The sequence below is a fragment of the Paramormyrops kingsleyae genome, chromosome 6 (genome assembly GCF_048594095.1).
Source record: "Paramormyrops kingsleyae isolate MSU_618 chromosome 6, PKINGS_0.4, whole genome shotgun sequence".
Classification (NCBI taxonomy): Eukaryota; Metazoa; Chordata; class Actinopteri; order Osteoglossiformes; family Mormyridae; genus Paramormyrops; species Paramormyrops kingsleyae.
In genome coordinates this window covers 17725276-17745672 of record NC_132802.1, presented here as the reverse complement: position 1 = coordinate 17745672, position 20397 = coordinate 17725276, and the positions used below count along the sequence as shown (strand labels likewise).

The 20397-nt window shown below is 41.4% G+C and overlaps 1 protein-coding gene across 3 annotated transcripts in view; it reads right to left on the bottom strand.

Annotated features, from left to right (window-relative positions):
- Positions 1–20397, bottom strand: part of chl1a (cell adhesion molecule L1-like a) — a 55025-nt gene that overhangs the window by 19951 nt on the left and 14677 nt on the right. For 2 of the 3 annotated variants that reach the window (XM_072713780.1, XM_072713781.1), the window contains exons 2-3: positions 2086–2246; positions 971–1079 (exon numbers count right to left, since the gene is read on the bottom strand). In XM_072713780.1, the coding sequence (XP_072569881.1) occupies positions 971–1079; positions 2086–2227 (251 nt within the window). In that variant the 5' untranslated portion in view covers positions 2228–2246. The remainder of the gene's footprint in view (positions 1–970; positions 1080–2085; positions 2247–20397) is intronic. The other variant, XM_023833161.2, reaches the window with a different exon arrangement.

Genomic DNA, 20397 nt, shown 5'->3' with positions numbered 1-20397 from the left:
CTCTGGTGCGGGGTTTCCTCTGGCCTCACACTGAGGAGACGCCCCTCACCGCACTCACTCTGGTGCGGGGTTTCCTCTGGCGTCACACTGAGGAGACGCCCCTCACCGCACTCACTCTGGTGCGGGGTTTCCTCTGGCCTCACACTGAGGAGACGCCCCTCACCGCACTCACTCTGGTGCGGGGTTTCCTCTGGCGTCACACTGAGGAGACGCCCCTCACAGCGCTCACTCTGGTGCGGGGTTTCCTCTGGCGTCACACTGAGGAGACGCCCCTCACCGCACTCACTCTGGTGCGGGGTTTCCTCTGGCGTCACACTGAGGAGACGCCCCTCACCGCACTCACTCTGGTGCGGGGTTTCCTCTGGCCTCACACTGAGGAGACGCCCCTCACCGCACTCACTCTGGTGCGGGGTTTCCTCTGGCGTCACACTGAGGAGACGCCCCTCACCGCACTCACTCTGGTGCGGGGTTTCCTCTGGCCTCACACTGAGGAGACACCCCTCACCGCACTCACTCTGGTGCGGGGTTTCCTCTGGCGTCACACTGAGGAGACGCCCCTCACAGCGCTCACTCTGGTGCGGGGTTTCCTCTGGCCTCACACTGAGGAGACGCCCCTCACCGCACTCACTCTGGTGCGGGGTTTCCTCTGGTCTCACACTGAGGAGACGCCCCTCACCGCACTCACTCTGGTGCGGGGTTTCCTCTGGCCTCACACTGAGGAGACGCCCCTCACCGCACTCACTCTGGTGCGGGGTTTCCTCTGGTCTCACACTGAGGAGACGCCCCTCACCGCACTCACTCTGGTGCGGGGTTTCCTCTGGCCTCACACTGAGGAGACGCCCCTCACCGCACTCACTCTGGTGCGGGGTTTCCTCTGGCCTCACACTGAGGAGACGCCCCTCACCGCACTCACTCTGGTGCGGGGTTTCCTCTGGCCTCACACTGAGGAGACGCCCCTCACTGCACTCACTCTGGTGCGGGGTTTCCTCTGGCCTCACACTGCAGGGTGAAGTTGTCTTCAAGTGGAAAGGCGATGAGGGAGCTTGGCGCCTGCTTTGTGATGGTGGGCGGCTGTTCAACTGCAGTGCAAAAAAATGAAAATGAAAACAGCCCCATTCCTCCTTTCTGCTTTAGAAACAGAATGATATTGTAATTTAATTAGAATTATATGTACATGTAAAGACAATAATGACAACATCAGGAGTTGAGGTGAAAAAGGTCTAGGATTTTTTTTTACATAATGCAGTGATGAAAGGTAAGGCATTTCCTGTGTGCTGCAGTCAATTCATTTCAACTTTAGTTACTGTAGGTGAAACAACGGATAGCTTTCTGTACATTTTGTTTCTAGAAGCATCTGTTTCAGGCCTAGTGACCCTGGCTCTGAAGACTACCATCTGTGATGCCACCCAGCACCTTACTAATGTGGTGACACATCATAGCCTCAGAATTACATAATTGCCTTTACATTGGGGGAACATCTTGACCGAAGTTACGGAAGAAAATAATCATTTTTGAGAGACGCAGGGGGCCTCAGATTTTGGTTCCCACTCCCTAGGTTTGAAGTCTGCATTTTCCCCCCAAATTTAATCAAGGTGCTCCACTTTTCTCCCACAGTTCACAGACATGCCGTTATGCTAAAACAGCCACAGTCTGTGAATGTTTGTGAGCGCGTGTCCTGCACTGGACTGGCACCCTGTCCACGTCCTGCAGTGCCCTGGCACCCTGTCCACAGTTTTAGTCCAGCCTTGTTCCCTAAGCTGCTGAAGAACTACTGATAAAGTATTAAAAAATCACGTGCACTTTGTTTCAAAGTCAGTGTATTTTTCAGTATTTTGTCATCTATAAGGAAATAAAGCAAATAACTGCTTTATTGGTTTGGCAGAGACTACAAAAAAATAAAAATATGTATGTTTCACAACTTAACAGCGAAATTATTGAGTCAAAAGAACATTGACAAGCAGTATGTAATCAATGAAATAAGGTCAGGCCTTGCAAGAACAGATACACATGTTGCTGATTTTGAGTTAGACCTCAGTTAAAATGAGCCAGTTCCCGGAAGTTGTGTTAGTGTTTAGCTCAGCTTACTCTCCAGTGGAATTTCCAGGCCGCACACACTGAGGCACACGGTGAGAATGACAGCTACACCCAGGATCCAAGGGGACCCCATGGGGCGGCTGCTGACGGAGGAGACGAGCTCTCTGAGAAACGTGACGCGTGACGGCACCATCCCACTCACAGAACAGAACCTGCAAAAGCAGCAGACGCACAGCTGTCAGTGCAAGCAGCTCAAACAGTGAGTAACAGAGGCCCCTGAAGACTCTTCGTCTCAACGAATCTAATCATGTTCCTTTGAGGCTTTTAATTTGATATTTTACTGTTGTAAAGCAAATGGATTTCACATGAAAAGTCAGACCATATGTAACATGTATTCGCACACATAACTGACATGCAGTTTATCTGACAAATACGTCCTTAGGACAAGGAAGAAAATCACACCCTAAAACATTCTCGCTTAACCAGCAACCATGAACAGCCTATTATTAGCATGCCACCAACATAGCTCCATGCCTCCAACAATTCAGAAGCAGTACTACTACTTCATATATTCCCACCACCGCCACCACTACTACTACCCTATTACTCATGTTACTACTCCTACTACCATACTCCTCCTCTTCCTACTCATGCTCCTACTATTACTCCTACTACTATGCTACTAGTCTTCTACTGCTGCTGCTGCTACTACTACACTACTATAACTACTACTGCTACTTTTACTACTAATACTACTAATAATAATAATTATTATTACGATAATCATGATAATAATAACAAATACAAAAAAGTTACAAGAGTGTCAGACATATAAGAATATCAGAAAAACAGAAACAAGCATCACCTCCTATAGAAGATGAAGTCCTATCCCCCTTAGTACTGCAGCCCTAGTGCTACGGACAAGACCAAAGAGAGGAGAGTGGCCTCAGCTGGCATTCAGGGCTCACATTTGGATACCATCAGTATACAAGGCAAAGAAGCTGGCATGTATGAGGTGTGAGGGACGAGTATGCAGAGCGGTTCACAGGTAGAATTACCGTGCAATGATAAACAAAAGGAAAATAAAAGGCAGAGTACAGGTCAATTATAGGGTACACACACATATGTCGGGTAAACATTCATTTCAATGGGAAAAATGCTAACGCTAACTATAACCCCTACCCAGCCCTAACCATAAGTAACCAAACAAAATACAAGCCTTTTGATATTATTCATTTTCTGATTGCACTCACAGGTTTTTATAAAATTGAGTTCACCTGTATGGGGACTGAAAAACATGTCCCCACAATGCCAAAATAACAGGCTATTATCATATGGTGGGGACATTTGGGGACACTTGCAAACAGGGCAATTTAATGACAATTTATAAACCAACTAAACTACATGTTTTTATACTGCAAAAGGAAACTGCAGTCCATAGAGATAACATGGAGGATTATTTTTTACTCATGTATTAACTACACAACTACTACTACTATTACTACTATTACTACTACTACTTCAGTATGTGAGGTTCAAAAAACCAACTACATTTACTATGTTGCAATACAACATAACTCTGCTATGGAATGAAGCACAGATCAAACCAGAGAAAAATTACTGAAAGGTCCCTATATCACACAGACAGCCCCACGCCCATCGGTCTGTTCCAGCCAGACCACACAGCATGGATGTACCACGTGTGATGTGGGCTTCTGCAGAAGCAGTGAAATCCCAACAACCTGACTGACTGAGAGGCCAAGGCCAGACTGATGAGTGGTTCTTGCACATCTTCATTTTCCTGAACCATTCCAGTTCAGTCCAGGAGTAATTAGGTGAAAAACCAACAAACACACCCTGACTGTTTGGGGCTACGCTAAAATCATGGTGCCACATCCCAGCTGGTGCCACATCCCAGCTGGTGCCACATGGTGTCATCCAGAGGAATTGTTTATCAAGAAGGGTTGCAACAATGTGAGATTTTCAAATATGCCAAACTTATTTTAGTTCATAGTGAACCAAAGTATACCAAAATTCCATATCACTGGACAGCAGCAATTTCAACTAATGAAAATACAAAGTAATATTGCAGATATGGGATATTTGGGTAATAGTGTTGAGCCAAAAACTGTAAATTGACTTCTGGAGTGACCACTTAACCCTCGGAAGTCTGAGGCCTCTCAGACACTTTCGGGGGAGTCTGACATGCCTTGACATTTTAAAATAGTTTACCTATCTAAAACACATTTATCCCAACACGCTACAAATGCTTTTATCAAGCACAAACCCAGCAGAAATAATCCGAGACCATTTAGAATGTCATTCTTTTAGTTTTTGTTTAAAGAAACTTCAACCAATCCTATGACAGACATCCTGTGACAGCACCACGCTTGAATTCACTGATCTTTTCAGAACAACCCATTCTTTCACAAATGTTTGTAAACCTGACTCCATGACTAGGTGCTTGATTTTATACACCTGTGGCTATGGGTCTGAATGAAACACCTAAATTCAATGATTAAGAGGTGTATCCTAATATTTTTGTCCACATAATGCACAATTTATTTTTGGTAATGAACTGACCCCTCCCCCAAAACCCCAGCATTCCACAGCCTGGTGTTACAGTAGAAACACTTGTCTATGCAACAACCCTGTTTCTGTTCCAAGTGAAATCCACAAAAACAGATATAAAGAGAGTAATGGCAAACACCCACAGGTGATGCCCCTTCTGACAACTACTAATCTGCCCCGTCTATGCTGTCAACACATCACATACTTTCATGTGGTCCCGGCTCACCAATTTGCCTCATTAGACACGCCGACATGTAAGGCACCTCCTCATTCGGCTCTGAGTCGAAAGAAACATTTCAAAGCGTCACGGCAACAGTGGAAATGCACACGCACACAAGAAAACTGACCTTTATGTCACCTCCTCAATGCATTAATTCCGCAAGCCAAAAAGTCGAACGCAAGACCTTCGGAGTTAAACTTTTTTGTCCTGTGCCACCGTGACAAAGGTCGATCTGGACAGTGATCTGACTGCAACAAGATGGTTTATTCAGATCAGGCAGCAGCCGTCAGAATCCCTCACAGTCAAAGGCACTGCAGCCGTGCAACGTGCTACCTGTAATGTGGAATAAGGGCATTTATAAATGACTCCGACCAAGGATGGGAAGGCAATACTCTACTAACCTTAGTTAACTTGATAGGAATATGTCCAAAAACACTGTTTATAGAAAGAGGAGTTATATGTTGTACAATTAATCTGTTATAGTATCATTTATATCCTGTTCTCTGTTTACTTGTGAGACTTCATTAAATACTAGGTCTCCTCTTTAATGTTTTTAATGCATTTAGTAAAGTTAGGAAATACTAATTACAAATGCCCTGTACTAACCAACATGTCAGACATATTTATTAAACAGAAAACAGCTGTGTTAGTCCACATTACATACCAATGCATTAGATCCTTTGGCTCTGTTAGCCTTTTGCTTCATTGTGAGTTTTTTGGTTATTGAAAAGAAAACACTGACTGCTGTTTTAGACTAAAATATTTAAACTAAATGGAGAAAACACTGGGAACATCTTTATTGCTTGTGGTTACTGGCCTGTTCCAACAGTTATGGATCCTTGATTCTTATAGTTATAATTACTAGCTTTAAATGCGATAGAATAATCAGTTTTATTGCTACAGTTAGATCCGTAAGTATTCGGACACTAATGCAATTTTTGTAATTTTCTCTCTGTATATCACTCCAATGGATTTGAAATTAAGCAATCAAGATGTGATGGAAGTACAGATTTTCAGGTTTAATTTAGGGCCTTCAACAAAGCTATTAAATTAAGCTATCAGAATTTCAGAGGCTCAAAGGTAACTGGGCAAAATAATATAAAATATATGTATTGTTTTAATACCTGGATGAAAATTCTTTGCAGCCAATGACTGCCAGAAGTCTGGAAGCCACTGACATCACCAAAACCCGAGTTTCCTTCCTTGAGATGCTTTGCCAGGCCTTCACTGCTGCTGCCTTTACTGCTACTTGTTTATTAGTCTGATTGCCTTCAGCTTTCAGTAACTGAAAAGGATGCACTTTTAGGTTGAGATCAGGCGATTGACTTGGCCATTGAAGAATATGCCATTTCTTTACATTGAGAAAATCTTTTGTTGATTTTGCAGAATATTTTTGGTCATAATCCAATGGCACTGTTAAGAGTTTTCCAATCGGTTTTGCAGCATTTGGCTGAACCTGAGCAGAGAGAACAGCCCAATACACTTCAGAATTCATCCTGCTACTTCTGCCAGCAGTCACATCATCAATAAACACCAGTGACCCAGTTAAATGGGCAGCTTTACACACCCATACCATAACACTGCCTCCACCATGTTTGGCAGACGATGTGCTACGCTTCCGATCATGGGCTGTCCCTTTCTTTCACCGTACTTTTCTCTTCCCATCAGTCTGGTACACGTTGATCTTGGTTTCATCTCTGCAAAGAACCGTATTACAGAATTTGGCTGGTTTTTTAAGATGTTTTCTGGCAAAGACTAATGTGGCCTTCCTGTTCTTCAGTGTTACCATTTTGCATCTAGAGGTAAATCCTCTGTATTTACAGTACATTCATGAAGATGTCTCTTGATTGTAGACTTTGACAGTGATACGCCTACCTCCTCCTGAGTGCTCTCGAGCTGGCTAAGTGTTGTGAAGGGTTGTTTCTTCACCAAGGAAAGTATTCTGCAATCCTCCACATTAGTTGCCTTCTGTGGTCTCCCAGGACTTTTGGGTTTGCTAAGCTCACCAGTGCATTCTTTCATTTTAAGAATGAACCAAATTGTTGGTTTGGGCACTCGTCAAATTTTAGCTAACTCTGATATTTTGTTTTTTCATCCTAATGATGGCCTCCTTCAATTGCATTGACACCTCTTTGGACCTCATGTTGAGTTCCAGTGAATAGCTACCAAATGCAAATTCAGTGCTTGGAATCATCTCCAGACCTTTAATCTCAGACCTTTAATGTCATGGAGTAACATGGGAAGAGGGCACACCTGGCCAAGAATCTGTGTGTCAGTCACATGTCCGATTGCTTTTCAGCTTCTGAAAATAAAGGGACTCTGTGAAAAATGGCTGTAATTTCTGAAAGCTTAATGCAATGCCTTTGTTAAACCCCTTAAATTGAAGCTGAAAGTCTATACTTCCATCACATCTCGATTGCTTAATTTCAAATCCATTTTGATGGTATACAGAGAAAAGATTACAATAATTGCAAAAATGTCCAAATACTTACTGTATGCACCTAACTGTATTAAAGTTTTGGGGTGATAAATTAGTACTGATAAATCACCGTCCATTATCAATAACTCCTTCCTCAATTAGGGTTGAAGTGACCTGAACCCTTCATAGGAGGCACAGAGTGTAAGACAGGGCACACCTGCACACACCTGCACACACCTGCACACACCAGAACACACCTGCACACACCAGAACAGGATTTCAGGGCAACACGAGTCATGCACACATACTAATTTTCATACTCCAACATCAATTCAGTCACCAGTTCACCTCAACAAGATGTTTCTGGTCTATGGAATGAAAGTGAGGTGCCTGGAGGAAACCTACAAAAACAAAAATGAAGAAAAAACACCCAAATTCTACAAACACAGCCCGAAGTCTGTGGGGCTACCCACACAGCTATAGCGCTGTTCCCTGTTAAAGTACAACCTCATCAAATACAGATCACTTCCCTATTGGCCCGAATTAACTTCATTTTCATGCACGCCTGCATGCAGACATCTTAATTGTTCCACCATCACCTCTGAGTAGGTGAAGAGGCCCAGAAGAGGAGACAGGGATGGATGGAGAGCAGGAGCCCAGAGAATAGCGGTGAAGCTGGAGCAGGGATGAAGACGGATGACAGAGGATCAACAAGGGAATCCCCGATCAATGTCTGTGGGGATCGACCAATCATGTCCATGCTTGAAATGTGTGTGTGGGGTTGTCGTGCGTGTGTGCACTCACAAGGGTAGCCCTGGTTCATGGTTTTTGATGACATGTTAGCACTTCCACACTTTAGTGCAGTGGGCTGCTGACAGACAACATAAAATACAACACAGTTGAACAACACCCACAGAACTGCCCAGGATGGCCAATATGCTTAAATCAAAATACTAAAGTCCACAATTATTGCATGTTCTCACACTGAGAAAGCACCAGGAACACAACCACACTTTTCTTCTCCTGAATCTAAACCCAAAAGTGGCCTTGCTGTGTTCCTGTAATCATCACGGACGTCTTTCATCCTAAAGCAGCAGCCCAGGGTATAATGAATTTGGGCCTGTAGAGATGGGTGTCCTCTTCAATTTGAGCTAAAGCAGTCAGGTCTCTGGCAAGTTGTTTGTAGGAATTGACTGCCGCTCCCCTTTTGAACAGACAAAGCTCTGCTACGGTGAGAGAAGTAGAATGGGCCTGACTTATCCTCCTTCATGGCATAAAGAGCGACGCCCCCTGCCAAATATGACAACCCCCAGACCACAGAGGTGATGCAAAATAAAATCAAACGCTAAATGATTTAGCAGTAGACGACATGGTGATGAACACGTTCAGGAAGCAGACTGCCATTGTTTAATTTAGGCCAGATATACATATAAATTTAAAAACTTGTTCTCTAAGCTATAACAGGTTATCTAGGCAATATCCATCTAAGCATGTTTGACAAATAGGTGCATAAATCACGCCCCTTCTCACCACTAGTTGCGTAAGTGTGATACTGTATTTGACAAAGCAGAAACCCTTATGTTCAGCTGTAAACATTGTGTCAAAAACAAAAATGTCTGTGTAGAAATTATATTGAAAGACACACTGAATATCTGTCTGGCAATCTTTATATCATTACTCTTTTACCCAATTTTATTTTAGACTATTTTCTATTTTATAATTTTATTATAATTATTTTTTCTGTTTTATTTTCTATTACTTTTATTTTCTATTTGTTTTCTGTTATCTGTTTCATTGCTATAGATTTGCATTGCTTTAGAAACCTTTTCAAAATGGTCAGACCGTTTGATCAGTATTTCTAAAATTAAAATTTATGCTAATTAGAACCATTGCAGGAAGTTTTCAATCTGCATATAATTAGCAGGAACATTTTGCAATTCCATCATCCTTTAACTTAGGAGTGTTCAACCGGGAACAGCAGCAGGAGGTGCACGGAAAGGTTTTGCAAATTGACGAAATACTGGTGCAATACAAGAGAAAGAACAATCAAGGCAGGTCAGAAGGTCTTAGCTACTTATGTGATCATACATTATTGCTGGGGGGGTCTCCGCCTCTGGTCGGTTTCATTTGGGGGTCCGAGGTTGAAGAAAAGTTGAAACCCTCTGCTTTAAATAATTCATTTTGCTGAATTTCTTGGAAGAATTTCATTCCAAATATGTCTATTTTACAGTCCCAGTTATGCTCTGAGAATAATATTCTTGCTGTGATGAGGTGAGAATCTTGAAGCTTCACCTATAGTTACCATTAAGCACCTTTTCTTTATTTTAATTAACATTCTTGCTGCTGTCATGCTATTATTATCCAATTCAGCAGACATTCTTAGCCCACATGTCTCCAAGTCCTTTTGTGTAGCTGTGTTTTTTCCTTTTCTTCACATAATTATGTTGTTTCCTCTAAAAAGGACTAAAATGCTGGAAAATCAAGATCTGCAGGTTGTTTCGACTTAATGTCGCACACAAAGGTTATGCGTATGCACATGTCTTGACAGGGTGAGAGGACCTGCCCCAAAAAGCGTTTTTTTTCCCCCAGTCTCTATTTTGAAGGATTGAGTGGCAATTGTGAAGACATGTACAGAGGAATGAAGACAGAGGAATGCTTTACTGATGCCCTTCGCAAGTTCAGTCATAAGATGTACTCTCCCCTTGTTTATGTTTTGAGGCCGGGGCAGGGAGCTAGAAGCTACGGTGAACAGAGCAACCCAGACTTTGAACCTCCACAGCCTGTTATGTCCAGTATCTGCTATCTGTAATTTGGTATCCGTGACATAAAAAGCATCCTCCGTGCTCATGGGCTCTTGCCAGGAGCATTAGCTGGCCGGTGTTACTGAACACAAGGCAGCACTTCAACAATCACTGATATCACTGCGGGCTGTAGATGCAGAAAGGTCGTATCATCATGTGTGTATGTGCATCAAACACAATTTGCAGCATTCGCAGAGATTCACTGTGAACGTCCTAAGTGAAGAGATGCTGACAGTTTATTTTTGCTTTGATGAAAAACAAACCAAAAATCAGTTTCAGGGCAATGGAGCACCTTTGAAAATCTAGATCACATAAGAGCACCAGACATGTAGTACAAAAATAGTTTGGAGTGACTGCTGTCTCGGAAAAAAACAAGTCGAGCCTTTTCCAATATCACCTTATCGGCTGCTCAGTTCCTAAGCAGATCTGATAAGGACAAACACAAGCCTATAAAAGTGCTCAAACTCTTGTTTTACAAATCACCATTGATATCATCTTCCTTTAAAAGAAAGGAACCTCAAAACAAGCAGACAAACACAACAGAGAAATCATAATTTTCATCAAAAGTTCACTGCATGATAATACAAGCATGCCAATCTTAATTATGCCGTGTTTTATTTTTATGCTGTTTAGAACTAACCGTACACATATACTGTACATCTTTAGTAATCTACAGATATTTACAGTAGCACCTTATTATAATACCTTCGGAGAACACCATGTTTTCTATCATTGTCTTTTCACTTTACCTTTACACTCCCAATCTTAAGCTGTGCTTTAACCCTATAACGTGTCTTTGGGTGACACCGCTGTCAAAGGCACTATGTAAAAGTAAATTGAATTGGAAAGGGAGAAAATCTAATCATGAAATAAAAGAAAAATATTTATTTTTAATACTACAAAGATTTCAGAACATGGAAACTCTTATTTAAACATTAAACCAAAATCCAATAATTAAATGTGTGGAATCAATACTCCTTCAGTTGGCAATTCCTCAGTTGGATGAAAAATGAGAGCAACTTATTTATTATTACCGCGTATTAATTGTTCTTCTGATTAACTTTCATACTGGAGGAACTTGGTTGCTATTTTAAGGCTTACAAGGGAAACACTTTTCTTTCAAATGACATTAAAGTCACACTGTCTCTACAGTATTAGAATACATCAAACCATCTACCAGCTTTTTGCTGAAAGCATCTTAGTGAGAGAAATAGGATCGAATAAGATTCTGTTTGGTAGAAGTCCAATGATTTCAGATTTTTAATCTTTTCACTAGTTAAGATCCTGTTTTCTGGAAGAATATGACAAACGTTTGTTTTTCAGTGTTCATCAATATCAGTATTGCATGCTATGCACATGCACCTGGCACATGGTAGTCATGCAGCTGGGCTGAGATTAGGCTTGGGCGGTATCGAATTACAGAAAACTCTTGGATCCCATAGAGACGATATTGAAGAAAAGTGATTTGTGGGCACTGGCAACATCAACACCTTATTTAACAGACTCTGTTGTTAGATAATAAGTTCTGTTTGGCTAAAGTTTATTTGGGATACATATTTAACCCACTTGTTGCTTTATAAATATTGCAAAAAAAATCACATTATGATACTTGAAAAGGGCCGGTGTGTATGCAGGTTTTTGGGATAACCTTTTAGTCAGCTCTTCAAACCCAGGTGTGAGGACTCTTCAGCCAATCAGTCCTCTAATTAGTGACCTAATTAGGGAGTTGCAGCGAAAACTGCATACACACCGGCCCTTTGCAGATAAGACATACAACCAGATCTAGTTCCTCTTTCAAATATTCATACACACATGCACACAAACAGATCCAAGCATGCAGACTGTCACTAGGTTAACACTGTAACAACCAGAGAATCTCTCTTTGCCCCAAACACTCTATACACATAGAACAAACATGTCAGTACTTCCTTGATTCAAACTAATGCACCATGGGTCTGAATGCTGATAAAGGTGGAGCAGCTGCAAGGGCAACAATCTGACTCCCAGAACATTTGATTTAGGCAGGACCACTTCCCATTGTTCATCGGGGAATCTGCGGTGGAGAATCAGGAGCACCTGGCAGAAGACCTCACCTGGACCCTCCACATCACTAAGTCAAGAGCGAACAACAGCTTCTCCACTTCCTAAGGCAAATGTGGAGTGCAAGACTTCCATTCCCCATTCTCATCACGATCTATAGGGACCCCATTGGGAGTGTTCTGACCAGCTACGTCACTGGTTTGGGAAGTCCAAGACCACAAGTCCCTGTAGTAGATCACCAAAAAAATAATCTTGTATTCTCTCCCCTAGATGAAGTAAGTTGTCAGCTGAGGGGACAGAGATGACAGAAACGGTTAGTGGTATTTTATTTATTTAGAAACCATGCTCCCCACGACCCACTGAAACCCCCCAGGGGAGACGCTACCCATCCAGCACACAAATCACCTGTTTCCTACCACCTCAGTCGAAACAATCTACTCCTTTCAAAAAAAGAAAAACTAACTACCCAATGAAAAATTTTCAAGAACTATTCAAATAAGTAAGTCTGTGAAAATAAAAGTACATGTGAATTGATAAATATTTTTTGTGAAATCTGGAACGAAATAGGTACAAAGCCCTGGATGCCTCGAGATGAGAGAGAACCTGTAATCACGCTGCCTCGCAGTCTTCCTACTCCATAAAAAGCTTCAGAATTACAACTGAAATTAAATCTACTTTTAGACTTTCTATTCAAACCTTTCCGATGTTGCATGGAAAATGCTGTAAAGAATTAATTTCTCTTATTTTGACTCAAACATGCACTCAAGTCATTTTATTAGATGCCACATTCCACTACTGTTGTTTCATACTGTTACATTGTATCTCAAATTCAATATGATACACTGGACTCCATACACCATACTCTGGTATAGTACATTTCACTGAACACTATACAGAAAGAGACTGGAGGCTTCTCTTGCCAGTAGAAAATCAGGGATACTGTTCTAAACGATCTAGTATTGTGTCTCAGTGAAAGTGCTATAATCCCCGATAATGTATAACCGCAATCAAATAAAAAAAAAAAAACTTCCTGGAACTTCTTTTGCCCAGTTCATTTTGTCTAGCCATCACCTTCTGAGCATAAAACCGATTTCTAATCTAAATGGATAATTATCTGATTGTGTATTGATCTAAATCCTTGCGTATGCATTACATGTAGTTGAAGTATAAAATATTCACTGGGTCTGACCTTTGTTTGCTTTGCTTGACTCTTTGGCTGGAATCTCAGCAATGAAGGACCAATGAAGGACCAATGAAGGAACAAGTACAGAATCAGCTGCTCATAAAATATGAAGCTCATCAGAAAGCACCTGAGATTTCGGTGAAAATCAAAACTGTGTATCTCACGCATGTTAAACACTCCTGGCTCTGGCATGCAGTCCAGACTTGTTATGCCATTTTATTGATGACTACAAGAATAAACTTGTTTATGTATGTTTATGTACTGTATGGCCCCTTTCTTCTCAGGATTTTCCCGGAAAATGTTTGTCATACAGAGGTGTATTTCGCCACAGGAAAATTTCACATAGCTATAATTAGTGTCCACCGCCCATCTCACAACTAGTTGCTATTTTCCTACTTACATCTTAATTGTAACTCATCTTAACTTTAGGCAGAGTAATGCAATGATTTGACTATTGTCCTAATGCCTTAAGGCAGACATGTCAGAGCCCTCACAATAAAAACCACTCTCGGATCTTGGCATCAGGAACACAGTTCATTAACATTTACAATTTCACGGGACACATGCCTTAAATATGGCCTCTAAGAAGCTGAAGGCAGTCATCTTATAACCTATTAATCTACTGAATAACTTCTATTCATTTCCCAAGAACATTTAGAGAGAGCTTGAGTTTCTCTCTGATCCAAGCAAAACTGACAGCCTCTACCCACCCTAAATCCTGAATTCCTGAAAACACCCCATCTAAATATACTTTGAAATGCCTATTATTGACATCCGGCAAATGTCCGGGACAAGTCCTTATAGCGCTATTTTATACAAGTGATCTTTTTTAATCTTTTTCTTCACAATATGTATTGAGCAAGTAATTTCAGGGCACATTTGAATGTTATGAAATGGCTGTCCAATATGAAAGCTACTGAGTCACTACATTACATTGTTTAGTTCTCTACACTGTACATTATGGTAGCATTTTTCATGAAATGTGTGTGGGGTTATGGGAACAATTAATCATTTCAATATTTTTGAATACAGATGATCTGAAATGCATCTGGTGTCTGCATTCTTTCTTACATTATCTTATCTTATATGATTGCTTATTGCAATTTTTAAAAATATATTTGTACTTCTTGAGCAGCATGCATGTAATAGCCCAGTCCAAACTTCCTAGTATTCTTTAAAAAAGCAGTTTTTCTGACCTCAGACAAAGCTGTGATTTTACCAAGAAATTCCTCATTAATGTCCACTCTTGTATGACAACTACACTAACATTCAAGAATTTAAAATACATAAAAATAGGATTTCAAAACACTATGATGAAGAAAGTTGGGGGATAAAAGTGCTAACAATGATTTGCAGTGATTTGCAGTGAGTAATGGTCGAAAGAAACAAGCAAAAAAGCAGAAACTGATGTACTGTAGATACACACAACACTGACCAAGATACCAGCTTTATGCGGCATAACCATAATTCACTACTCAAAGCACCAAGAGCTTGAAAAACGTTTTGGTGAAACGGTTGTGCTGTGTGATGTTTATATATAATGTTTATATATAAAAAACACGCACACACACGTACGCACACGCACACACACCTAAGAACCACTGTGCTACTGCAGTTATTCAGCCAAAACCCCTGCAGGTGTTAAAAGCACAGGAGGTTAAAACAACAGACAGTTCCTCATAACCTGAAAAGCTGAAGGAGAAGGAAATCAACAATAATGCACATATCCAATGAAATTCTAACACTACATAAATCAAACACTAGGGCTTGTAAGTGAAACAGCTGCATCATGCAGCAACGACAGATGACAGTACACATTACAGCGTGAATCTTGTTTTAAATACCAGGTAACAGGTATCTTCTCACCTGTGCTCTTCCCTCCAGCTACAGGATCTTAATTCATTCTCATTTCACCTTTACATCATTTTTTTCTGTCTGATGATTATGTACATGCAGCCAGTAATCTTATACTGGAACTTTCAATGCTCAGGCTCCATCATCCCACTTTGCTGACAGAACTGCATCCTGGAGTTTGCAGTAAATAAGTCTCAAAATGTAGCCAAACAGAAGCGCAAGCACGCTCGAGTGCCAATAAAGAGAGCCGAACAAAGAATTACACAGATGCTATCACAACATATGTGCTTATTTATGCCTCTCTTCTCCTCTTGCTCAGTTTTCAGACATTATTGACATACAAAATCCAATATACTGTTAAACTTTCTTAATTGACCATTTCAATGCCTTAACCAATGGTGTAGGAGAGTTTAGTATTGGGGGGATGAATGAAGCCAAATTAAATACTGCAGAGGGGGAAGGGCACATTCATACTTTGGTACTGGCTAATAAGCCCCCCGCCTTTACCTTACGGGGGTTATGTTTAGGCAGGGGTATGATCTGGAGTTATTTTACATACATTTTCTCTTTACCTCATTGAGGTTAGGGTTAGGGTTAGGGTTAGGGTTAGGCAGGGTAAGGTCTGGGACTATTTCAGTGTCCCATCTGTGGAAGATGGCACCGCATCTGGTTAAATGACTCACTCTGTCTTTGTCTTGTGTCTGTATTATTTCTAGATAATGCATTTTCAGCGACTTAATAAACCCCCCCCCCCCCTTGAAGCCATGGGTCATTTTGTCATCCAGTGGAGCAAGTGAGAAACACTGTCCATGCATGGCTGGTCTTACAGAATCAAGCATTCATGTTGGGGCACTTTGTTGTTCTGAGTAATTCGCAAATAAAATGATTTTTTATCTACATGTGCATGGATTCAGTTCAGTTATGCTGTTTTAGGCATTATGGGAGAAAAAACAATCACAGGGTCCAAGATTATGATTTACTAAACACATCTGGTATTAATTTAAATAAGTATGAAAGGCCAGATAATGTAATGATATTACTGGACGAATTGCATGACCACACTGGGAACGATTAGTTATAATACAACAAATGATCACAATTTTGTCAAGGAATGCATTATCCTCATCTGTACATAGCAGCATCATAGAGATTGTACAGTTTCACTGAGTATTCTATACCCATTGCATATACACCCTATAACTCTTTCTATTTGTATTCTCAAGCATGCCACCTGACAAGTTTGCTCGACATCCCAATGGCCTTTGGTAAACGTAGGAATCTTTAGTTCTGCATAAATAAACCCCACACTGTCCTTAATGTCAAATCCATGGTCAGCCAAAACTAAATCACAAGGCAGTGGACTGCTGTTCTCTGTGTTTGTCACTTGTCCATCCACACCACCTTTTGGAAATAAAAGAGATTGCTCCCTGTGGTATAATGCCAATTAAATATTTTTGTATGACAGTGTTCTAGCTGAGATTTGATGATCTGTCAATGAATATTTAACAACAGTCTAAAAGAAGATTACAAAAGGCCTCTACAAACTGATGCGGCATGAATCCTTGTAAACTCTCTCACTGGCCAATGCACCAAAGCATTACATGTACTTGTGCATACAGTACAAGGTGTTAATGGTGTCTGTGAATGCTGGCGGATGCTGTCGTTCTGTTTATGTGAGCTAAGTGTTGATTAAATGTCAGACGCATGAGCATGAGAAGCAGCATTTGGGAAGCGGACAAGGACTTCTTTATCCGAGCAAGAAAGGGTGAGATAGAGGACAGATTACTCATTAACAGAGGTGGACATTTCAGGTCCAGAAGGTAAAAATCCAAACCAGGATTTTGCTTCAACCAACAAGTTGAGCATAAAGAGTCACAGTCACAGAGTACTCAACTGGTTGGTTGAAACAAAATCCTGGTTTGGATTTTTACTTTTTGAACCTGAAATGTCCGCCTCTGGTCATTGATAGCTGCAAACATGGAAGACAAGTGTAAAATTTTACTCTCAGTTCATCTATAAGGAACAATTGCTGCATCTCCTCAAGCAGGTGGTTGCAGTGTTGGCTTCATCTTGCTCTTGCTCTGACTCTGTCCCGTGTTCTTTGGTCAGAGGAAAAGACATGCCATCCTCCTGGGCTGACAGTGTGTCTTCTGGCTGCGATGGCAACATGACTGCAGCCTCTGATTTTTTTGCTGGGATAAACTCCACAATACAGTACAACACATCAGTTACATGGTGCCCATTCTCTGTTCAGGCACCTGGCCTACAGGAACTCCTGTGACATCGCATTCTAAATCCAAAGGCATTAATATGGGGTCCCTCTTTGCTGTTGCAACAGCTGCCACTTTTCTGGGAAGGCTTTCCACAAGATTTTGGAGTGTGTCTCTGGGAATTTTTGCCCATTCACCCATCACTGCCTTTGAGAGGTCAGCAACTGATGTTGGACGTGATGGTCTGGCTCACGATCTTCATTCTAGTTCATCCCAAAGGTGTTTGATTAGAATTTATTGATCAATGGTCATTGCTGACACACCACAACGAAATGTGTCCTCTGCATTTAACCCATATGTGACATAGCTGGGGCAACTAATTCAGTGCCCGGGGAGCAGTGCGTGGGGGCGGTACCTTGCTCAGGGTACCTCAGTGGTGCTTAGCTGATCGGGGATTTGAACCTGCAATCTGTCAATTACAAGTGTGCTTCCTTAACCATCAAGCCACCACTGCCCACATGGGTAGGGTTGAGGTCAAGGAGCCTATTCCAGGTAGCACAGAGCACTAGACTGTCAGGCCACTGCAGGGTACATTCACACTATGGGCCACCAAACATACACACTGGAAATTCCCACTGACTTAACTGCTGCCTTTTGCCTGACGCTCTCATGACACAGGGAGAATATGCAAGCCCTAAACACACAGCATGGTGACAGTGCCCAATGCTGGAGGTGTCAGGCTTCAGGTCTGTGCTCCCCTATGCAATTCCAGTATGCTGTTTGAGATGATTATGCAGAATTCACAATGAATGAGTGATCGGTAGACCTACACTGGTTATGTAACCTGCTATCTTGAATAATATATATTATTCTATCGGGTCTCTCCCCTAAGGACTTAAACTTAGCTGTAAAGCAAAATCACAGAAACATAAATCTTAAGTATATTTGTTTTGACATTTGACTGACATCAAACTATTTATTCAGAGGTCATCAAAGCAAAGTTCTCCCATCCATCAATAGACTGTGTGCGTTGTCCTACCTGCTACAGTCAGTTACTCTGCACAAACCAACCACAATATGTTACAAATATGTCGTATGTCTTCATGTTTAAACTTCCAGAAGGAAGAAAATGCTCAAACAATAAAGCTATGGGTGGCTTACCATTCAGTTATTGCAAACTATCTGTATTGTAGGATGTGTCACAACAATCAGAATCCTGGTTGAATGATATTACTCGTTCAGTCAGACGAGAATGCAGGAGGGCTGAGTGCAAGTGGGAAGAAGACAGACTGCAGGTGTCTCTCGACATCTTAAAGGATGCTAGGCTAGGTATCAGAATACAGTAAAAACTGAGAAGTCAAAGTACTTTTCTGATGTTATTTCTAGGAACTGTCATCACAAACTATTAACGCTGTCCTTAATGCCACACCATGTCACTGCTTAGATGCCTCCTCTGATGTATGTGAGAAATTTTTGCACTTTTTTGTAGATCCGGTTGCTAGTATTAGAGCTCTGATTGCACCTCCGTCTATTGATCCATCAGTTTGTGTTTTTGACTTTTTTAACCAGTTTGAGCCTCTCTCTCTCTCTCTCTTGAGGAAACCATTGGCCACATGAAATTATCAGCTAGCCCTTCAGATTTCATTCCACCTCAGCTCCTCAATGAAACCTTTGAGACTATTGGACCAAGTATTTAACTAATTATGAACAGTAGTCTGGCCACAGGGACTGCCCCAAGTCAATTTAAACATACTTTAATGCAACCTCAAATCAAAAAACCCAATCTAGATAGCTCAGTCCTCTCCAATTTTACACCTATTTCTAAGCTTCCATTCCTGTCTAAACCCTTGGAAAAAAAAATGGTTCTCCTTCAATTACAATCTTACTTAGACATGAATAATATTACTGAACCTTGTCAATCAGGTTTTAAAGCCCTCTACGGCACTGAGTCTGCTCTCTTAAAGGTTTTCAATGACCTTTTATTAACCACTGATGCTGGTGATTGTGTCATTCTGATTGACCATAGCATACTTATTTCATGCCTGGAGCATAGCGTGGGCATTAAAGGCATTCCATTGGAATGCTTCAAGTCATATCTCCGGGGCCTATACTTTTTTCCCTGTACATTCTCCCTTTAGGCTCAATTCTAAGAAAACATGGCGTCTCCTTTCAGTGTTATGCAGACGACATTCAAATTGACTTCCCACTTCAGCAATCCAATAACAATCAATTAAGACCTTTGCTGAACTGCCTGGAGGACATAAAAGCCTGGATGGCCTTGAATTTTTTTAAATTTCAATGAAAGTAAGACTGAGGTCATTGTTTTTCGTCCAAGTGGCAACAATGAACCACTTAACTTGAATCTAGATTGCTTGGAACCTTTTGTTAAGTCTTCTACTAGGAATCCGGGTATGATAATGGACAAGGATTTTAAAATGGATAAACAAATTAGGTCTGTAGTTAAATCAAGCTTCTTTCAGTAAGGACTTGAAAGTTAAGCCCTTTCTGTCATTCGAAAATTTAGAAAAAGCAACACATGCATTTATTTCATTGAGACTTGACCATTGTAATGCATTTGTAATGCATTTCATGCAGGTATTAATCAGACTTCCCTTTCCCGTCTGCAGCTTGTACAGAATGCTGCAGCACGTCTTTTAACAGGAGCTAAAAAGCATACCCACATCAATACTCACCTCTCTCCACTGGCTCCCTATACAGTTCAGAATTAACTTCAAGGTTTTCCTGTTTACCTTCAAAGCCTTAAACGGACTGGCCCCTTCATACATCACCAAACTCATAACTCCTTACACACCACCAAGATCACTCAGGTCAGCTGATCTGTCTCTATTGAGGGCCCGGAAGTCTAGGCTGAAGCATTGAGGTGATCTCTGTCCTGGCCCTTAAACTGTCCAGTGCCTTACCTCTAACTGTCAGAATGGCCCTTAAACTGTCCAGTGCCTTACCTCTAACTGTCAGAATGGCCCTTAAACTGTCCAGTGCCTTACCTCTAACTGTCAGAATGGCCCCTTCACTGTCTGTTTTCAAATCCCGTCTTTAAACGCATG